At 50.0% G+C, this 18,305-nt stretch overlaps 2 protein-coding genes across 6 annotated transcripts; one reads left to right on the top strand and one right to left on the bottom strand.

Annotated features, from left to right (window-relative positions):
* Positions 1 to 11: 11 nt before the first annotated feature.
* On the top strand, positions 12 to 13,934 carry GLYCTK (glycerate kinase). Of its 5 annotated transcripts, none has more exons than XM_040569301.1 (9): positions 12 to 210; positions 554 to 631; positions 1,164 to 1,353; positions 3,599 to 3,646; positions 6,579 to 6,684; positions 8,619 to 9,009; positions 9,378 to 9,529; positions 11,382 to 11,557; positions 12,180 to 13,934. In XM_040569301.1, the coding sequence occupies exons 6-9, from the start codon at positions 8,723 to 8,725 to the stop codon at positions 13,083 to 13,085; spliced, it is 1,521 nt and encodes a 506-aa protein (XP_040425235.1). In that variant the 5' UTR covers positions 12 to 210; positions 554 to 631; positions 1,164 to 1,353; positions 3,599 to 3,646; positions 6,579 to 6,684; positions 8,619 to 8,722; the 3' UTR covers positions 13,086 to 13,934. The 5 variants fall into 5 exon arrangements, with proteins under 5 accessions (XP_040425235.1, XP_040425239.1, XP_040425238.1 ...); XM_040569305.1 differs by having other exon boundaries at positions 132 to 631; positions 8,619 to 8,670; positions 8,761 to 9,009; XM_040569304.1 differs by adding an exon at positions 3,807 to 3,894 and having other exon boundaries at positions 132 to 631.
* A 788-nt stretch (positions 13,935 to 14,722) lies between these two features.
* Positions 14,723 to 15,644, bottom strand: LOC121075749 (mediator of RNA polymerase II transcription subunit 27-like). Its single transcript, XM_040569309.1, is given in 2 exon segments — positions 14,723 to 15,095; positions 15,097 to 15,644. Coding segments are annotated over 2 exon segments (921 nt in total).
* Between the last annotated feature and the right edge of the window lie 2,661 nt (positions 15,645 to 18,305).

The raw sequence follows: 18,305 nt of genomic DNA, 5'->3' as shown, positions 1-18,305 counted from the left end.
CCTGCGGGAGGGGCGGCGCGCGGGGCACCCTGGGGGAGAACGGCGGGGCGCGCGCACAGCCCGCTGGGATTGAGAAGGGCACCGGGCTGTGGGGGGGGGGGGGGGGGGGGGGGGGGCGGCCATTTTGAGAGTGGCGGGCGGGACGCGGCTGTCAGCCGGCGGGGGCCCCCTCACGGCCCCCTCACGGCCCCCTCCGGGCGCTCCGCAAACGTGAGGCGAAGCTCACGGCGCGGGGCTCGAGTGTGCGTGTGTGTGTGTGGGGGGAAATCAGCGGAGAAGTGGGGCTTGGGGGGCTCAGAGAGGCGCGGGGCGGTTTTCCTCAGGGGTCCTGGCCCTAACGGGGTCGGGGTTGGTGTGGGCTGAGGGCGCCGTGCCTTGGCGTGGGGGGTGCCTCCTGAATTCCCCTCCGAGAGCAGTTTCTCTTCTTTACATCCCTGCTGTAGACCCGTCGTTGAAACATGATAGATTTCGTTTTTAAAAATTTATCTTCAGTTTTATTATTACGCTTTAATTTCTCGGTATTTTTAATTCCGCCACAAACTGGCCTTTGCAGCAATACAAGTGCTGTGGCACCCTGGTCTTATGAGTGACAAACACAAAAACCTCCACGAAAGACATCCTGGGTTTTGAGGTAGGTGTTCTGGTACAGGTACCTTGGGGTTGCTTTTATCCGTCATAGATCTTGCTACCAGGTTCTGTTCATGTTTTTATACTTCTCATGCCTTAAAGAGTTATTCCTGGGGTGAGAATATAGTGGTGAGAATAGTGGTGAGAATCTCCAACCACTGCGAAGATTTCCAGCACCCTGGTATTTTAGAAGAAAACCAGGTCTTTTGTTGTTTCAGTCCCCAAGAAACTTAGACTCAAACCACAACAAACAAACAAACAAAAAGAACAAACAACAAGAACGAAAAAAACACCGCCAAAGCCCCAATCATTTCATAAATGGTAACTGCATTTTCCTTCCGCAGTCTCCAGAACAGTTTGCTTTAGAATAATATTGCCCTCTTGTGGACAAACAACAGTAAGTCTGGGACCTGTTGTCAGAGGGCTGTTCGCATGTCATTCAAACACGTTCAATTATTTTCCGTGCATATGTGATTTAGTCAGTGAAATAAAAGTCTTTTCTGAGATAACTTGCTCTTACCACTTGTTTCCTACAGCTCACCATTACAGGTTTTGACATCTAGCCTGGTTCACCCCTTCATATTGCGATCTGATTGGCCTGTCAGAATGATTCACTGAGCTTTTTTCAGGAATCGACGCGAGATTTTAACACTGGAGCTTAGGGAGACCCAACAGAAGACACATTCATTACTTCAGAGGGTCTCGGGGTCAGCCACTTCATTACAGGTCAGTTCGAAACCTACGATCGATTTTAATGTAATGAAAGATTTTAGAGAAGTTCAGAACAGCATGCCTCTTGCACACTGTAAATTGCATGATGAAAGCCTGGATTATCTCATGTGGGCCCAGAAGATGACTCACCAATACCATCATAAGACAATTTACTTCAAAACACCTACAATACTTAGCCAAGTTTTAGAGTTGTATAACACCGTGGGTTGTTGATTTGATATTTTGTCACTCCCTTTTTATTCTTTCTTCTGCCTTTCTTCCCAATCATTGGAGCTTAGTTTGTCAGTTTATACGGAGCTGGAATTTATCTGGCAGGATAATTGGATCTCCTAGCAAAATGTCACATTAGGTAGGAAGTATGGATGATGCCCTTGCAAAACTAGTTAATAGAAAAAAGGCTTAATTGCTGCTTGAGTAATATTGATCAAATGCAGTCATTCTACCTATGCATTTCTATATTAGGTACCACTGTAACCTGCACAATACAAACAGTCCCACGCTTGCATTTGCTCAGATGAGTGGATGTTAATTTCCTAGAGATGTTTCTGGAAACAGTGCTACTCAGGTGAATAAATTTTTGTTGGACTCTGCTGGGAGTGATGATTCTCAGTGGGTGACAGTTATGACTGAAGGCCTGTGTAGAGAACTTGTGTCCCACAATTTGGCATCTCTTTATGGGCTCTTGAAGCTAAACGTGATGCTCTGAAGTCCCTGCTGTTATCTCTGAGATTATCTTCTGAGATTGTATGTAATCTCAGAAGTGTTGGTGGAAGGGACCTCTGGAGCTGCCTGCTCCATCCTCCGGCTCAGTGCCAGACAATCACCAACGCAAGGCTAGCTTGACCGTGGCTTTGTCTAGCCAAATCCTGAAAGACTCCTAGCTCGGAGACCACAGCTCCTCTGGGCAGGCTGATCCAGAGCTGTGCTATGGTCACTATAAAGAACATTTTGCTCACAACCAGCGTGAACATCCTGAGTCGCAAATTGTGGCCGTTTAATACTTCCTGCCACTACCAAGAAGGTTTCATCTCTGCTGTCTTCATAACTACCTTTCAGGTAGTTGTAGCTGCTGTCAGGTTGCTTCTAAGCTGGTTCTCAGCCTGCCCTGATACACAGAGATCCTGCCCCAGCAGCAAAACCTCATACTTCTTGTTGAGCATCATGAGGTTTCTGTTGGCCCTGACCTAAAGTTTATCATCATGGTGCCTCTGGAAGGTGTTTCCACTCTTCAGTATGTCAGCGCTTTCCCTAAATTAGAGTCAGCCACAAAGTTACTGAAGAGGCACTCTTCGGTAACTGTGCCTCCAGCTAACTAATTAATTGTAGTTTTATATGTATAATATATATATATATATATACATATATAATACATAGAATATATAATTAATTCTAATTACTAAATACTTAGTGCCCTCAGGTTACTAATGAAGCAATGGGGCGACACAAACCCCAATAGAGATCCAGGTCTTCCCTGTTCATTACCGGCTGTCATCTGGACAGAGAATCACTGATGTCTGCGCTCTGAGCCCAGTGGCCAAGCTGTTTTTCAGCCAGCATAACAGGGTGTTTACCCAGCCCAAACTTCTTCAGCTTGCTAATGAGTGTGGTGTCAAAAGCCTCACTGAAGTCAAGGTAGATCACATCTGCTGCTTTCCACTTTCCCCATAGCCTGTCGTCTCAGCCTAGAGGGCAGCTGTAATTGTCATCCTGACTGATTAATACTCCTGGCTCTTCCTCCTCATGTTACTTCCACCTAAGGAGCTCATAATTTTTTGCTGTTAATCCCAAAGACTGTGACCTTGTATTTTGCAGTACTGAATTTTGACCCTTTTCAATCATTTCAGGCCTCAAGGCTGGCAACTTTTTTTCTTCTCTAGAATACTATGATCCTTCCCCATGTTTTAAATGGCTCTCAACTGTGATTGTGAGTTGACTCAGAATAGGGAGTTTGAGAAATTGCAGCATGAAAGGAAGTAGACTTGGCATGGACTTGGCTTCAGGGCAGGACTGTTCTGCATCGAGCTACAGAAGGATTTTTTTAGTGAAAAATTTTTCTTCCATACAATCCCCAGTGCAAGGGAGAAACATTTCCAAAAGGTATGTAGGGAGTGAAGGGAGTGTGACCTAGAAAAACTAGTACGATGCATATGTCAAACATAGTTAATTTTTTTACTAATGATACTGATCTATATGTATAAAATGCTGAGCAGAACACTTACTTCTCTGTGTTTGGCCTTAGGCTACATTCCTCATCAAAGGCAAAGAAACCCTGTTGACACTTTTCCTGGTGAGTAAATCAGTCATAAGAGCACCATATTTCTTTTCCAAGAAACATACAGAAAAATGTATATTGGAAATCAGGAGTCCTGGGTTTTTCCCCAGAGCTCAGCATATTCTTGATACAAAGGTGCTCAGACTCCTTCTTACTTTCTCCCCTGCCTGCCTAGCAAACTTTCCGTGCAGCTGTCTGGTCTCATTGCACGTCTTTCGTCCACCATCTTCCTCTTTCCCAGTGAACCCTGAAGGAGCACCATGGTGAGTAGGGGCAAAAGGACTCTACACCCCATCCCTGCACACCTACTTGTGTACTGGACTCTTTGTAGCAGACCGGTGAGCAGCTGGTCCATCCTAGACATGTTCCCTTTTACAAAGTGTGAATGAGGCAGCACGGTAATTTTATGCAAATCCATGTGCAGATTAAAAAATTAATCAAATTCTGAAATTTTCATTTAAAGAGATTAGTCTTGAAAAATCCCCCATCTAATCCTCCCCAAATAGTCACTTGGAACAAACCTTCACTGCTTTGTTTTCCTCCTGGGTTCAGTGCATCTCCTAGAAAATTTTCTTGTGATGCTTTTGGGACCATCTGGAACAGCAAGTTTGAGTTTGAGCAGGGCTCAGCAGGCAAATTAAATTTGATATATCAAATGATAGAGAAGATGTGTCAGTCAGTGGGGACATGGGAGTTGAACGCAGTGAAGTCTGTGCACGCAGTACACTGTGCTGTACTTCACAGGTAAACTCCCACGGTAGTGCATGAAAAATGGAAGCGGTAAGCCTCGGTGAGTCTAACGGTAATTTACATACCAAGAGGCCAGAAGAAAGTCATGTAGCAAGTAAAACGAGTAGCAAGAGACATCCTTAAAACTTGCTGTATCTGGTAGTTTGCTACAGTAACAAAGATGTAATCTGTCTTTTACAGCTTGAGCTCAAAATTATCCTCAAGCAATTGGGGTTTGATCTAGTGCCATCTCAGATTTTTTTCCAATCCCCTCAGGGCTTTTGGAGTCAACTTGGTACGCGGTGGGACAACCACCAATCATTGCCACACCAAAGGAAAACCATGGAAGTCCTGATGACATTAGAAATAAACTACCTTAGAATGCTGAAGATCTCAATTAAATCATATGTCCCAGAGCGTTAATATACAGCATCTTCACATCTTGCAGCATGTGAAACTGGGGATGTGTGGCTGAATCAGCCTGCAGCAAGCCCAATTGCCCCGGCTTTAAGAAAACCCCAAGCCTGTGACGCAAACCGTTAAACAAACCTCTGACCATAGCACCCAGAATAATTCAGCTCTGCTCAGTGATGGCAGACTAGTCCCTAGAAGGGAATATTTTCCCACCTTTCAAATACCTGCCATGAAGGCTGGCACTGGCTCATTTTTCTCACTGCATAGGCAGCTCGTTTGTGAACTCTTTTCCTCCCCAGTGTGACTCCAAGCTTATGGCTTAGACTGTTCCCCTCTGTGCCCATGCTTTTGGTCTCATGCCACCATCCAATTTACCTGGCAGCTTGCCACGTGTCTGCCCCTGGTGCTGGATTGTTTCTGTCTCCTGACTTCGGCTCCTAGCCTGCAGAATTGCTTTAATTAAAAAGTTAATGAAAGGTAATGCAAACGAGTGTTTTGCCTGTGTTTTATCACAGTCCAGCTCCTCTCCCAGAGAAGGTGAAAATGAGGAGCTAGGGTTTTGCTGCTTTTTGTGGTAAGAGTTACCAGTGGAAGTTTCTGCAGACTTAGGAGGAGTCCTATGAAGAAAAAGCTTATAATGGTAGTGCATGCAAACAAGTATGTTGATGGTGAACATTATTCACCAAGGAAAGCTGAGGAAGTTTTCATTCAGAGGGGATTGATCTAAGCCCCTTCCAGTCTGCCAGCTCTCTTTGTAACGAGTAATTCTCAACATCATTTTCCTCCTAAGATTAGTGCAAACTTCTGGAAAACTTTCTAAAAGGCTTTCTAAATATACCACAATCCCAAAAATGTCCCATGCAGGGACAAAGGGAAGGCAAAACCTCAGCCCCGCTAGTGCCCATAGCGTGACTGTATATACAGAGAGAAGAGGGCTAGTGCATCCCTATGTGATTTCCCTGAGAAACTGCGAAATGGAGGTTACTACATGAAGCAATGTAGGTCATATCATAAGCCCCTTTTTCCAGCCCAGATTCCTCTCAGCCAGCAGTGGGAAGGGGAGTAGTAGCAGTAACTGGCAGTTACACCATTTCTGTACCCTCCATCCATGGAGGTAATCTGAGAGCTGCCACTTAGATTATTTTTCTTTCCTATGCTGTCTCTCCCTGGGTGTGGGGTGATATTCAGTTCTCTTGATCTTGTTAAAAAAAGCCCTGGTAAAATGAGTAGGAGTTTTTATTTTTTTAATAGCTACACTGGATTTCATAGCTCTGATTTATAGCTGTTCCCTGATGACATTTAGTACCTGGTGCCTGAGACTGTATAAATAAATTACATAAAAATGGATTTGTGACATCATTAGTTGCACCCCCATTCCAAGGGGAGCCTCCAGTGAGCCTGTGTGTCTAATCAGAGCTGACAGGGAGCAGAATTACACACGGAGACCTCCAAAGCTGATGGGTCTGTGCCAAATTCAGCTCTCCGTTGCATTGGTGTAAGGTTGGATAACCCCTAAATGCAAGGAGATTTGCACCGGATTTATTCTGCTTTTACACCTGTGCACTGAGGTCGGTATCAGTGACGGTGTGCCTTAAAATCTTCCGAAGCAATGGAAAGACATGCACTGACTTCAGCAGAATCTGGATCAGACCTTGATGGTTAAATTATAAGCTGAGTTCAGAGTGCAGAAAACAGATTACATGCCTGCTATTGTAGTGAAATGCTTTCCAGACCAGAGCAAGCATTAGCAGTATGCACACAAGTGCTAGATGAATTAAGCTGGCATTTATTTTTTCATCTCCAGTAGGAGAGGATTGCTTTTAAACGACTCACGCCTGCTGTGTCATGTCTGGAGCTGGAGCTGAGAGGAGCCGCCAGGAGGGTGCATGTGACAGGATCTGCAGTTGCAGGTCTGGTTGTACTCAATTCCCCTGGTCTTCAGGGTCAGTCATGCACAGAAACATCAAGGCAGAGACAGAGCCTGTTAAAAGCTTTGGGGTTTTATTTTCTTAAACTTGCCTGGCTCTATTTAGGCCTTTTTTGTATCCTTCTCTGTAAACCCTGTATCACAACTCGGACAAGGCGACCTGGAGCACGATGCACCTCTTGTTTTGTAACACCTTTCTCTGATTGCACTGTGCTGCCTGCCAGGTGAATTAGAGACCTCCTGGGAAAGGAGATGCCAATCTCGGTTCCTGAGAGGTGCATGGTTCACTTCACTGGTATTAGCACGGTTATTCAGGCCATCATTGTGAGATGGCTGAGGCTCAGTGGTTTAAACTGCTTAGAGCACCAGCTGCCATGAGATTTAGGAACCTAGTAACAAAGTGGTCAGTACACCTTCTCTTTTCCATCTCTTCTCATGATTGAAGAGACAGTCTGGAGCAGTATCTAAGGGGAGCTTAGATAGGTAGCTTATCTGCCCTGGGTTTTACCTTTAAAACATGTTTCTCCTAAGCACTGAATCTTTTTTCCTTTTTTTCTCCAGCAAACCTATGATTCACCATACTATGGCTTTGTCTGCGAGTCCTTTGTCCAATGGATTTCAGAGTGTGCCCAAGTTTCATTGCCTGAGAAGGTGCTTGGGTGGAGTTTTTCACAGAGCCTTTGGGTCTGTCCTCTGTCTTTGCAGCAAAGGCTGATTTAGACCCAGAGGAGCTGTTGGAAAGCTTGTTGGCTTAATGATTAACACCTGTCAGTGCTAGGGGTGCGTTAGGACAAAGAGACCTCTGAACTTGTGTGTTCTTACAGAAGAGGAGCCAGACACTGGCCTTGTACTGAAACATATCCTTTTAGTAGAGAGAGAATTAACTGGCAGGTAATTTGAATGGTTCTGTGATTAAGCGTGTTGCCAGGGCTGCCTCAGCCTCCTGGCACCCTTCCCTAATTGCCTGCACCATAATTGCCACGAGCTAGTGAGATGCAGATCGCAAGGGTCTTTGGTTCTGAGAAACCAGCAACGAGCTTGCTGCCAGTTAATGGAGGGAAGAAGTACTGTGAGGGAACAGACACGTGCACGCTGGCAGGGGCTGCCTTTCCTCTGTCTGGGTGAGCGTTTGCCCTTGAGCAGTTGAGATTCTTCAGTCCATGCTCATATCTGCTGCATGTAATTCTAATACTTAGTGGAGACTAGCTCAAATGGACTTTCACAGATCCAGCTGGGAACTTTGCCTGGATCCAAAGTCCTACCTGATCTCTAAATACGACTTTAATGCATAATGAGAGGGCTGAAAAATAAAGGAGAATGAAGCCCTGTGTTAATTTGCTGTTTGGTGGGGAAACCTCATTACTGGTCTTTCTGTGGCCACCAGCAGCAAGGGATCAGGCAGCCAACAAGCACGTTGTTTTTGGTTTTGATTCTCCAAAGTCTGTACGTGGTACTGTGGGGGAAAATGGGGCAATGCACAGCCATAGAATGAGGTCAGCATTTGGCTAGCACATGGAAAGGCGTTTATGTAGTGAAAAGCTGTTCCACTCGGATGCCCTGCTCTCTCCGGGACAGAGGGCAGCTTCCATGGTTTGGAAAAGTGTCAAACACTGAGCAAATTGAAATGATGGCTTGCCAGTGGCAAATTTACAATGACAGAGAAGCTGTCTGGCAGGGCTCACCTTCCCTGTGGGAGGCGATGAGATTGCGGGGGAACCACGAGCTGACAGGTAGTTTGAATGTGACACTGTCCTTCTGTCCCTCCTGCCTGGGGAGAAGTTGGAAAATGCAGCTGATAGAGCACCGTAATCATAGGAGGAAACAGGAGCTAGCGTTCCAAGGGTCACAATTTGGCTTCCTTGCTCTCCCGGTAACAGCCCTGTCTCTTCCTAGTGAACAAAGTGCCTTCCCTTGCAGGCTGGAGGGTGCTGTCTGCCTGAGCTCCTGAGGCCTCGTCGGCGTCGGCAAAGTGTGTGCAAGCCCACCCCGCCGAGCAGCTCGGCCCGGCCACCCTAGGCAGCATGTCCCTTCGCGAGCACGCGCTGTCCCTCTTCCGCAGTGCGGTGGGCACCGTCCGGCCGGCTCCGATGCTGAAGAGGGCTGTGAAGCTCGAGGGAGATGGGTGCCCTCAGCTGGTAGTGAAGGGCCGGGCCTTTCCAGTGAAGAGGAACCTGTACTTGGTGGGTTTTGGCAAGGCTGTGCTGGGGATGGCAGCAGCAGCAGAAGAGATCCTGGGGGACCACCTCATTCGGGGGATCGTCAGTGTGCCACTAGGCATCCAGGAGAGCCTGCAGCGAGCGGGAATGCAGTAAGGGAGCCTATGACTGGGCAGTTTGGGTGGGGGTAAACTGCCAGGTTTGTCCTCTGGGGGATGTTGCTGTGAACCCTCTGAATCCTTTCCATCTGCCCTTGCTCTGTTGCCCGCCCTGTCCACCACGCCCTGACCTTCAACCTCCATTGCTCCATCACGTCCCAGTGGCACCAGTGACAGTCTTTTGCATTGACTGCGCTGCCTCCCCAACCCTGGGAAGAGAGGCACAGCAAAGGCCACCTCTTTGTCCTGGTCACTTGCCGTTTCCCTCTGGTGCACCAGGCCTGTCTCCCTGCCAGGTGACAGCCTGGCTGCCTGTGTGGGTGCTCGTGTCAGCGGTGTGATTGCCTTCCTTACCCCTCCAGGGAGATGCTGCTGAAGCCGCACAGCAGAATCCAGGTCATCGAAGGTGCAAAGAACAACCTCCCTGACCCAGAGGCTCTGAGGGGAGCAGGTGCCATTCAGGAGCTGGCTGAGGGCCTGACAGCAGACGACCTGCTCCTTGTGCTCATCTCAGGTGGGGATCCCAGGGAACGGGCCCTGCTGAAGGCCCTTGTTGCTGCTGTAGTCCCTCCAGATGCATGCCCGCATGCGGCTGTGCAGCAGGGGACTGCTGTGCTGTGCCGGCCTTTGCAGTGATTTTTCCTCTCCCTTCTCCCACAAACTTTTCTCCAGGAACGCAGCAGGGGAGAGCAGGGGGCTGCCAGCTGCTGCAGTGGACGGGCTGCCTCCCAGCACTGGGGAGAGGCTGAGCTGTGCGGGCTGGGCCCACTGCTGTGAGACGGTGGCACACAGCTTGTCAGCTGCCCTCACCTTTTGGCAAGGATGGCACTTTCTTCCTGCCCGCTCCTTACAGCTGCAGGTGCAGGCTTGGGAGAATCAGTGCTCGGTTGATTCACAAGCTCCGAATTTGTGTAGGGATGTGAGTCCGTAAGCTGAAGTTCGGGACTAGCCTCCCTAGGGCTTTGCTGTTTCCCCGGACTCTTACTGTGGGCAGTGGAAATGAAGCCCCTGAGGGAGCCGCACACCTCGCAGGGGCAGCCCTGACCACATCCAGGGAAACGCTCCCAGGCCTGGAGCATTGGGCCAGGCTGTCCCCAGACCGGGGACTGTGTGGGGAAGAACATTGCCACAGCCTGAGCTCAGCTGGGTGAATCAGGGCAAAAGCAAGCAGGGCCTTGGAGCAGCTCTGTTGAAACCCCTTGGTCTCTGCTTGGTAATTTTCACTATTTGCTTTGTGGATGCTGGAGCACGATCTAGTGCAGGGAGCGCAGTGCCGCCAGGCAAACACCCAAGTGGCTGGCATCTAGCTGTGCTTGCTGGGAATTCCCTTGGGTTTCCTCCTGTCCTCTGGCTACCAGCATCTCCAAGAGCCTCCTCAGCCCTTCAGGGAGCCTGCACAGGATCTACCCGTGGCTGCAGCTCCCTGTGCACGTGCACTCCCACACAGCAGCCGGTCCCCAACTGCTCCTGCCTCTCAGCTAGATCCCTGGCTATTGACTGAAACACAGGCATTTGCATTTGTTTTTCTTGCTCATCATGTTTTATTGATGCTGATTTGTCTCAAACCTCTGAGCAGGTTTTGCCTTTTGACGGTAGCTTTCAGTTGTACTTTTGTGCATGTTCACTCCCTGTTCAGATCTTGCTCTTTTCTATTCTGTATTTTCCATCCATTTCACTTCTCCATTCTAGTCTTTTTTTCTTGCCTTCTTTTCTGCATTTCCAATGCCCACCTGTATCAGTTGCACTGTCAGAATTCCCATCGATAACACTGTCACCCTGGGTGTGCTTTATCTTGTTATTCTGTCCCCCTTTTCTTTCCTCCCAGGCCTAGATGAGTGCAGTTTCAGGGGTAGTTTCTTATCTTGCTGCAGCCATAGCTGGTGTTTTTATAAACCGTCTTGAATAAATGGAACCAGCAAAGCAGGCAGTGTCTCCGCGTGCTTAATGCTGAGCACCATGTGAGTCCTGAAGCCTGTGGTCCCCACTCACCCATCCAAGTAGCCCTTGAAAATCAGCGTGGCAACCCACTAGTAGTCTGATGTAGTGGGGATGGTAATTACTGGCCCCTCTCTGCATTCCCCACCGCGCTGCAGATGTGCGGTACCATGTTCCAGTGAGGTTTATACTGCCCATGTAAAGTGTAGCTGACTGCAGACAGTGCAAGGCTGCCATGATTCAATCCTGTTGGTGAAGAAGACTTCATTTTCCAGAGGTGCTAGCATAGTTCCCCAACCAGCTCTGCCTTCCCCCCACTGACTGCTAAGGGAAATGGAAAGGTTGCTCCTGCTTAGGTGTCGGGCAACCCAGCTTTACTCATGTCCTGATGGAAAACGTGCTCAATCCCCGCTATCTCTTCTGCATTCTAGGGGGTGGTTCAGCCCTACTGCCTGCTCCCATCCCTCCCATCCTCCTCGAAGAGAAAGAGAAACTGACAAAGATGCTGGCTTCCAGAGGAGCTGCCATACAGGAGCTGAACACTGTCCGGAAGACTCTGTCCTTGCTGAAGGGTGGAGGGCTGGCCCGGCTCGCATATCCCGCACAGGTAACAGGGGTAAGCCTCTGCTTGTGCAGAGATCACCCGTCTGCCTTCAAACAGTGGTTTAATCAAGTCCCAGGGCTTTTTTCCTCACTGAGTGAACAACATATGTGTGTTGTTTTGGAACTGTGCTTCAGATTTCACTGAGGATCCAAACTCTCAGGGAGATGGGTGTAAGGAGGGGAATTCAGACCTGGCCATCCCATCACACCACTCAGCAGTCCCCAGCCCTCCCCCAGCAGCAGTTTATGATGTGCTGGTGCATTGCTGTGCTGACTCCCACGGCGCTTTCAGGCCAGCTCTGACCCTTAGCTCACCCAGGGGCTGCTTTCAGTGTGTGCCATCACTGGCATGTAGGCTCAGCCTGCACTAGGTTATCAGCCTAAGAGCCGGCTGTTTTCTAACATGATGGTCCAGCATCAAAAGACACTGTAGGTCTTTGCGTTCAGGGGGGGCAAGGTGACTCTCACGGGACTTTAAAACAAAAATGGGCCAAAATCTGCCTGTTTCTAGCTGCTTTGAGATGGGGATAGCACAAGTGTAACTCAGAGTAGTGCTTATGCCACGACTCTGGCATGGTCACCTGCCTCTGCCTGCCACAATAATCCTCTGGCATTGCTCCTGGTAGGTGGTGAGCCTCATCCTTTCTGACGTGATTGGCGACCCTCTGGACATCATAGCGAGTGGGCCCACCGCTGCCAGCTCCCACAGTGTCCAGGACTGCCTTCAGATACTGGCCAAATACAACCTGCTGCACAGCCTGCCCAAGTCAGTGGAAACAGTCCTCTCCAGCTCTCCCACCACACGCACTGCTCCAGAAGACTACTCCCACGTTTGCAACGTCATCATTGGATCAAACACGCTGGCTTTGGATGAGGCCAAACGCCAGGCTGAGGGCCTGGGCTATGTGGCCCTGATTCTGAGCGCAGCAGTCTGCGGGGACATCGGCCACGTTGCTGCGCTGTACTGCCAGCTGATCCGGCTGCTCTGCCTGGGCTTCGCTGGCCTCGGAGAAGGGCCTCTGGGCAACGAGGTGAGGGGGAATCTTCTGCAGCTGGCAGCAGAGCTAGATATCCCGGGCTTGAACCTGGCTGAGTTTCTGCAGGCCCTCCGAGGATTAGGGCCTGAAAAACCAGTCTGCATCCTTGCGGGCGGAGAAACCACGGTTCAGCTTCAAGGAACCGGGAAGGGAGGAAGGAACCAGGAGCTGGCCCTGCGAGTGGGGCTGGGGCTGCGCAGGACACAGGGCGCTGAGGCCAGCAGCCCCCTGGGGAGGTACGAGATCATCTTCCTCAGCGGGGGGACGGACGGGCAGGACGGGCCGACAGGAGCGGCAGGGGCCTTCTGCAGCCCGGAGCTGGTGGACGAGGCGTTCCAGGAAGGCCTCGATGCGGAGGCCTTCCTCAGCAACAACGACTCCTATACCTTCTTCAGCCACTTCCAATGTGGGCGTCACCTCCTGGTGACAGGCTTGACAGGCACCAATGTCATGGATATCCAGGCTGTTTTAATTAGACCCACAGACAGATCATAAGAGCTCCCTCTGCAGATATTCAGATGCATTTAATTAGGACCAGGGGTAAATGAGACAATAAGCACTGCAGACAAAACTACTAAAATTAGGGCTAGCTGTCAAGGGTGCTAATATCTTTGATAGAAAGATTCCACTAATTAATCACGAGTGGATGTCCACAGCAAATGCATTGGGAACAGTCAAGCACTTGTAATTGGGATCTGAGAAAGGTAAGCAGTCACATTGTGGACATGGAGGTTGCAGTTAGCACTTCTGCTGAGAGCCACTGCTACTGTGACAGCTTCATAGAACAGAATAGAATGGCCTGGGTTGAAAAGGACCTTAAAGATCATCTAGTTTCAACCCGCCTGCTCTGGGCAGGGTTGCCAACCACTAGAGCAGGCTGCCCAGAGCCTCATCCAGCCTGGCCTTGAATGCCTCCAGGGATGGGGCATCCACAACCTCTCTGGGCAACCTGTGCCAGTGCCTCACCACCCTCTTGAGTGCTGAGTGAAAAACTTCCTCTTAATAGCTAACCTAAATCTCCCATCTTAGTTTAAAACCATTCCCCCTTGTCCTATCACTATCAACACACGTAAACAGGCGTTCCCCCTGCTGTTTATACGCTTCAAGTACTGGAAGGCCACAATGAGGTCTCCCCAGAGCCTTCTCTTCTCCAAGCTAAACAAGCCCAGGTCCCTCAACCTTTCTTCATTGGAGAGGTGCTCCAGCCCTCTGATCATCTTAGTGGCCCTCCTCTGGACCTGTTCCAAGAGTTCCACATCCTTCTTGTGCTGGGGGCCCCAGGCCTGCACGCAATATTCCAGGTGGGGTCTCACAAGAGCAGAGTAGAGGGGGACAATCACCTCCCTCTCCCTGCTGGCCACCCCTTTTTTATGCAGCCCAGGACGCAGTTGGCCTTCCGGGCTGCAGGCGCGCACTGCTGGCTCATGTCCAGCTTCTCGTCCAGCAGGACCCCCAAGTCCTTCTACGCAGGGCTGCTCTCGAGTTCTTCTTCACCCCGTCTATATAAATACCTGGGATTGCCCCAGCCCAAGTGCAACACCTTGCACTTGGCCTTGTTGAACCTCATGAGGTTCTCACGGGCCCACTTCTCCAGCCTGTCCAGGTCCCTTTGGATGGCATCCCTTCCCTCTGTTGTATCAACTGCACCACTCAGCTTGGTGTCATCTTGGTGTCACTCGATTCCATCGTCTGTCATTGATAAAGATGTTGAAGAGCACCGGTCCTAAGACTGACCCCTGAGGGACACCACTTGTGTTTTTTGTTTTGTTTTTTTCTGGAATACAAAATTTATTTAAAGCTTATAAAAGACTTCAACATTGCAAATTCTGTTTCAAAACACAAACTGTACACAGATATTTTCCATAACATTTAGGATAAAGATCATTGATATCAGATCTCCCCAGATACACCATTTCAGCTGAGAAGCATCAAGCAATCACACACAGATTTTTACCCTCTTCTCCAAAATACAATAGACCCACATCTGCCGTGCCGTATATTAATGTATTAATGCAACCCCAACATTTAGTACAGGGTGAAAAGGCCAGAAATAGAACCAGCAATTAAACCATCAGCTCTCTTTCCAGCCCGACATTGTTCTCTGCACACGTGCCAACTGCTGGGCTGTGCTACTATTGCCTGCAAGTGTCATGAAAAGCTTCAAGTGTTTGGAAATCCTTCCACACAGGCGGCAGGCCATCCTGCAGGAACTTCCTGCAGCGCTGGCATGGAGCCTGGAACAGCTTTATGTAACTTCTTAACCAGGTCATGAAAGACCTGACTATGACATTGGGCATCCAAGGCAGCTGGCAGGGCAATAGAGCAGTGGTCGCATGATCCATCACCTTCTGAAAAACCTGATCGTTGGATTTGGACCATATGTCAAGCTTGCCATCTTCGGTATAGACATTTTCATTGTAGCCTTTTACTATTGTCGGGTCAATGAAGAGGCTCCACATCACCACTATCGGTTTTAGCACTTTTCCTAGGGTAACTAGAAGCATTGGTCCCGTTTGGCCGGGATAGCTGGATAGTCCTTTCAGGGAACATCCTATCAATGCGACTGATCACATCATCGACATATTGAGGAGGTGAGATGAGAGTTGTTGCCTGGGCTTTTGGTCTGCGTTTTGCAGATACTCCCATCTGGTTGGCTGACCGTCTCAAAGACTGCTGGCTCAAAAGGCCAGCTGCTAGCCCTGCATGGTACTGCAACTTATTTGACCGTTTGTAGGCTTGAAGAAGTTCGCTGTAAAGAGGTCTTTTGTCCTGAACAGGATCTAGGCTCAACAGTCCACTGTTGTGCAAGGGACGGTTCTTGGACAGTTCACCAACTGGACTGCTCAGACACTCCAGCTCACGGCTGACGGAGTGCAGGCTCTCCTGGAAGGCGGCCATGAAGCCCTTCTCGCATCCCTCCAGCGTCTCCTTGTTCCGCATGCCATCCTTCCGGCAGTCAAAGACCCTTTTCATGCTGGAGCGTGGCGCCTGGATGGCGGCAATAGCCTGGGAGGCCTCCAGGTTCACGCCAGCGCTCAGCACCCCGTCTGCCATCTTAGCCCGGGCCCAGCCGGCCTCCCTCCACTCTGGAGCGTGGCGAGGTTATGGTTAAAAGACATGAAGAAAGCGAGACCATGGCTTGGCTGCTGGGGAGAGCTCCCACTGTGGCTTTTGCAACCCCCGCTGATCCCAGGAGAGCTTCCGTGCCAGCAGCGTGTATGTTAAGAGCTTTCATGGTGATGTTTTCCAACCGGCCGGAAAACAGTCATGCATCCAGCCTGAGCCAGTGACCTTTCTTCTGTGCTGAGGCAGAAGTCGCTGTCACTCTGATTAACTCCGCTAATTCTGCAGAACAAAAGGCAAGGAAACCTTCACACTCAGCTCTCCTGACCCATGCTGCTGAGCTGATCAAAGGGCAAAGCTGCCGGAGCCTTGCTTTGACAGGGAGCTGCTCCACCACACACATGAGAATGCCGTGGTTATCACAGTTTCACCACTGACTGCAGCGCAATACATGGGAGAGCAGAGATGAGATGGCTTTCCCAGGACATGGAGCCCACGGTAGAGCTGAATTTTAGAAGGGCTCTGCCTGTAGCAACAGGCATGGTGATGGTTTTGGCTAGCTATTCAAAGGACTTCAGCTCAGCAGCCAGTACGACCCAACACGTTCAAGTCCTTTTGAAAAACCTGCCTATTTGTCACAGAGCCTAAGCGGAAGCTGAGCTCCTTTGAAAATCCAGCCCTAATTTAATAGGACACGCTTGACTCAGACTCTTCCCAGACAGACAAGCCTACTGCATGTGGCTGATCTAATCTCGTGACATAAATACACTGTCCTGCCAACGCTGCGAGTAGTGGTGTCACTGAACAGCTGCTCTACAGCAGCACTGAGCCGCTCAGAGATGGATTGGAGGGTGGATTTCTGAGAAGGATGTGACACCTCCTGCTTTGTTTTTTTAAGCCAATACCTAACAAGTAGGGGTATCAGCAGGACTGCCATGGGAGCCAGCCCCTTCCCCTCGGTATCAGTGCCAGGCTGGCTGCTGGACTGACTGGGCCACAGCCAGAGCCAGGATCAGTCCCTGCTCACAGCCCAGGGGAAGTGGCAAGGCACAAGCCTGGAGATTTCAAAACCCCAGTCTTTCCCCTGGTATTTAAACACATCCCCACATCTCCTTTGTGCTCTGAGTCTGAAGGTCTTCTGTAACGTGCCTGAACTTGCTCGTGCTGGCAGACGGCTTTGAGGACTGCTGGAAGAGACCTGCCAACCGCTGCAAGGCTGGCCGTGCTGCTGTAACGCTGGGCGACGATGGCGTGGGAGAAGCTGCTTCGTGTTGTGAGTTTTCTCCAGAGGTTGCCAGTGGGCTTCAGAACATTTGGCTTTTGCTGTGTGCCCGGCATGCCAGCACCGCAGGGGCACTGACACGAGTAGATTTACAGCCAAAAAGTGGTCTGGGGCCAGATTAACTGGCTAAAGCTGGCCCTGCAGTGCTGCTAATGCTTCCTGTCAAATTCTGCTCCAGTGCAGTCCTGAGTGGCTCCAGCTCCAGCTCTTCCCAGCACAGAAGTGCCACAGGTCTGGTGTGCCGGCTTGGGCAGACCACCACGGACCCTGTGTACCCCTGTGCTCTGCCTGCAGCCTTCCACATCACTGAGCACCGTGCTAGTCCTTGGAGCTGCTGCTTGTGCTGCACTCAAGTTCAGAAGACCTTGGGTGAGCGCTCGCTGGCTTTCCCTGGGAAATGCCTATGCTGTTAATACCGCGCGTACCCTGAGCAGTGTCCTTGCTTTCTAAACAGTGGCTTTTCACTAATGATTAAAAAGAGTTTGCAGCGGTGGGGGGAGAAGGCTGGTAAGAGGTTTGTTGAAAGGATGGAACCGTTTGAAGTGCATTTCACATCTACATTCACTTGGCCTCCGTATACGGTTTTATTCTTGTTCCTTCTCTTCTAATGAGGAGATAACAGGACAGGGGGAGGTTGACCAAGGACACCCAGGTTACAGAGACACTCTTCATCTTCTGATGTTTCTACCTGGAGACATTGAAGCTTTTTTTTCTGACTGATTGCTTGAGTGGGCCATATCCATCTGTCCAGGGAGGAAGGAGCTCTGCAAGACGTAACTCTCTTCAGCGTGTGCATCCCTTACAGACAAGGCATCGTTTTATTCCTCTAGAGGATGGTAAGCACAGAATTGCACGTTAATGCTGCCACCCTGCCTAGTATTTCCTTTGCTGACAGAAGACCCCATGCACAAGGCAGCCTAAATTTGGGCTGCACTGGCCAGGATTGCAAAGATTAGTTAGCAGGTGCGTCCAAAGATAGAGAGCACCACTTACCTGCCAAGTACCGCTTTGTCTCTGGGCTGTTGCAGCCTGTCAGGAGCAATGACTTTGCAGGTGGGGACCTGGGGCTGTACCTGCCCTGGATGGGACACCAGCGTCACTTGAGCCTGCCTTGGTAAAGGAAGAAGCCAAGGGTGGGACTGTGGTTGCAGTGAGTGATTCCACCACGAGAGCCATGCTGGGGCCAACTCCTCACCATCCTGGCTCCAGGGTGCATGTGCCTAAGGAGACAAGCCACAGAGTGCAAGGACACCAAGAGCTGCTCTGTTTTGATGCTCCCAGTCCCTGCCCTTTTCACCTGAAAAGCAAATCTCTTCTAATCCAGCCTCTGGGCAGGAAGAGGGGGCCAACAGCTCCCTGCTCTCATCCCC

The sequence above is a fragment of the Cygnus olor genome, chromosome 10 (assembly GCF_009769625.2).
Source record: "Cygnus olor isolate bCygOlo1 chromosome 10, bCygOlo1.pri.v2, whole genome shotgun sequence".
Taxonomy (NCBI): domain Eukaryota; kingdom Metazoa; phylum Chordata; class Aves; order Anseriformes; family Anatidae; genus Cygnus; species Cygnus olor.
Note: the sequence above shows the minus strand (reverse complement) of the source record. Positions and strands in the feature narration are given on the sequence as shown.

Bases quoted from the DNA above. Each gene is read 5' to 3' on its own strand.
- GLYCTK (XM_040569301.1), top strand. From the start codon at position 8,723: ATGTCCCTTCGCGAGCACGCGCTGTCCCTCTTCCGCAGTGCGGTGGGC. The intron at 9,530-11,381 runs GTGGGGATCCCA...TCTGCATTCTAG, and splicing joins GCTCCTTGTGCTCATCTCAG to GGGGTGGTTCAGCCCTACTG. The intron at 11,558-12,179 runs GTAACAGGGGTA...TGCTCCTGGTAG, and splicing joins GGCTCGCATATCCCGCACAG to GTGGTGAGCCTCATCCTTTC.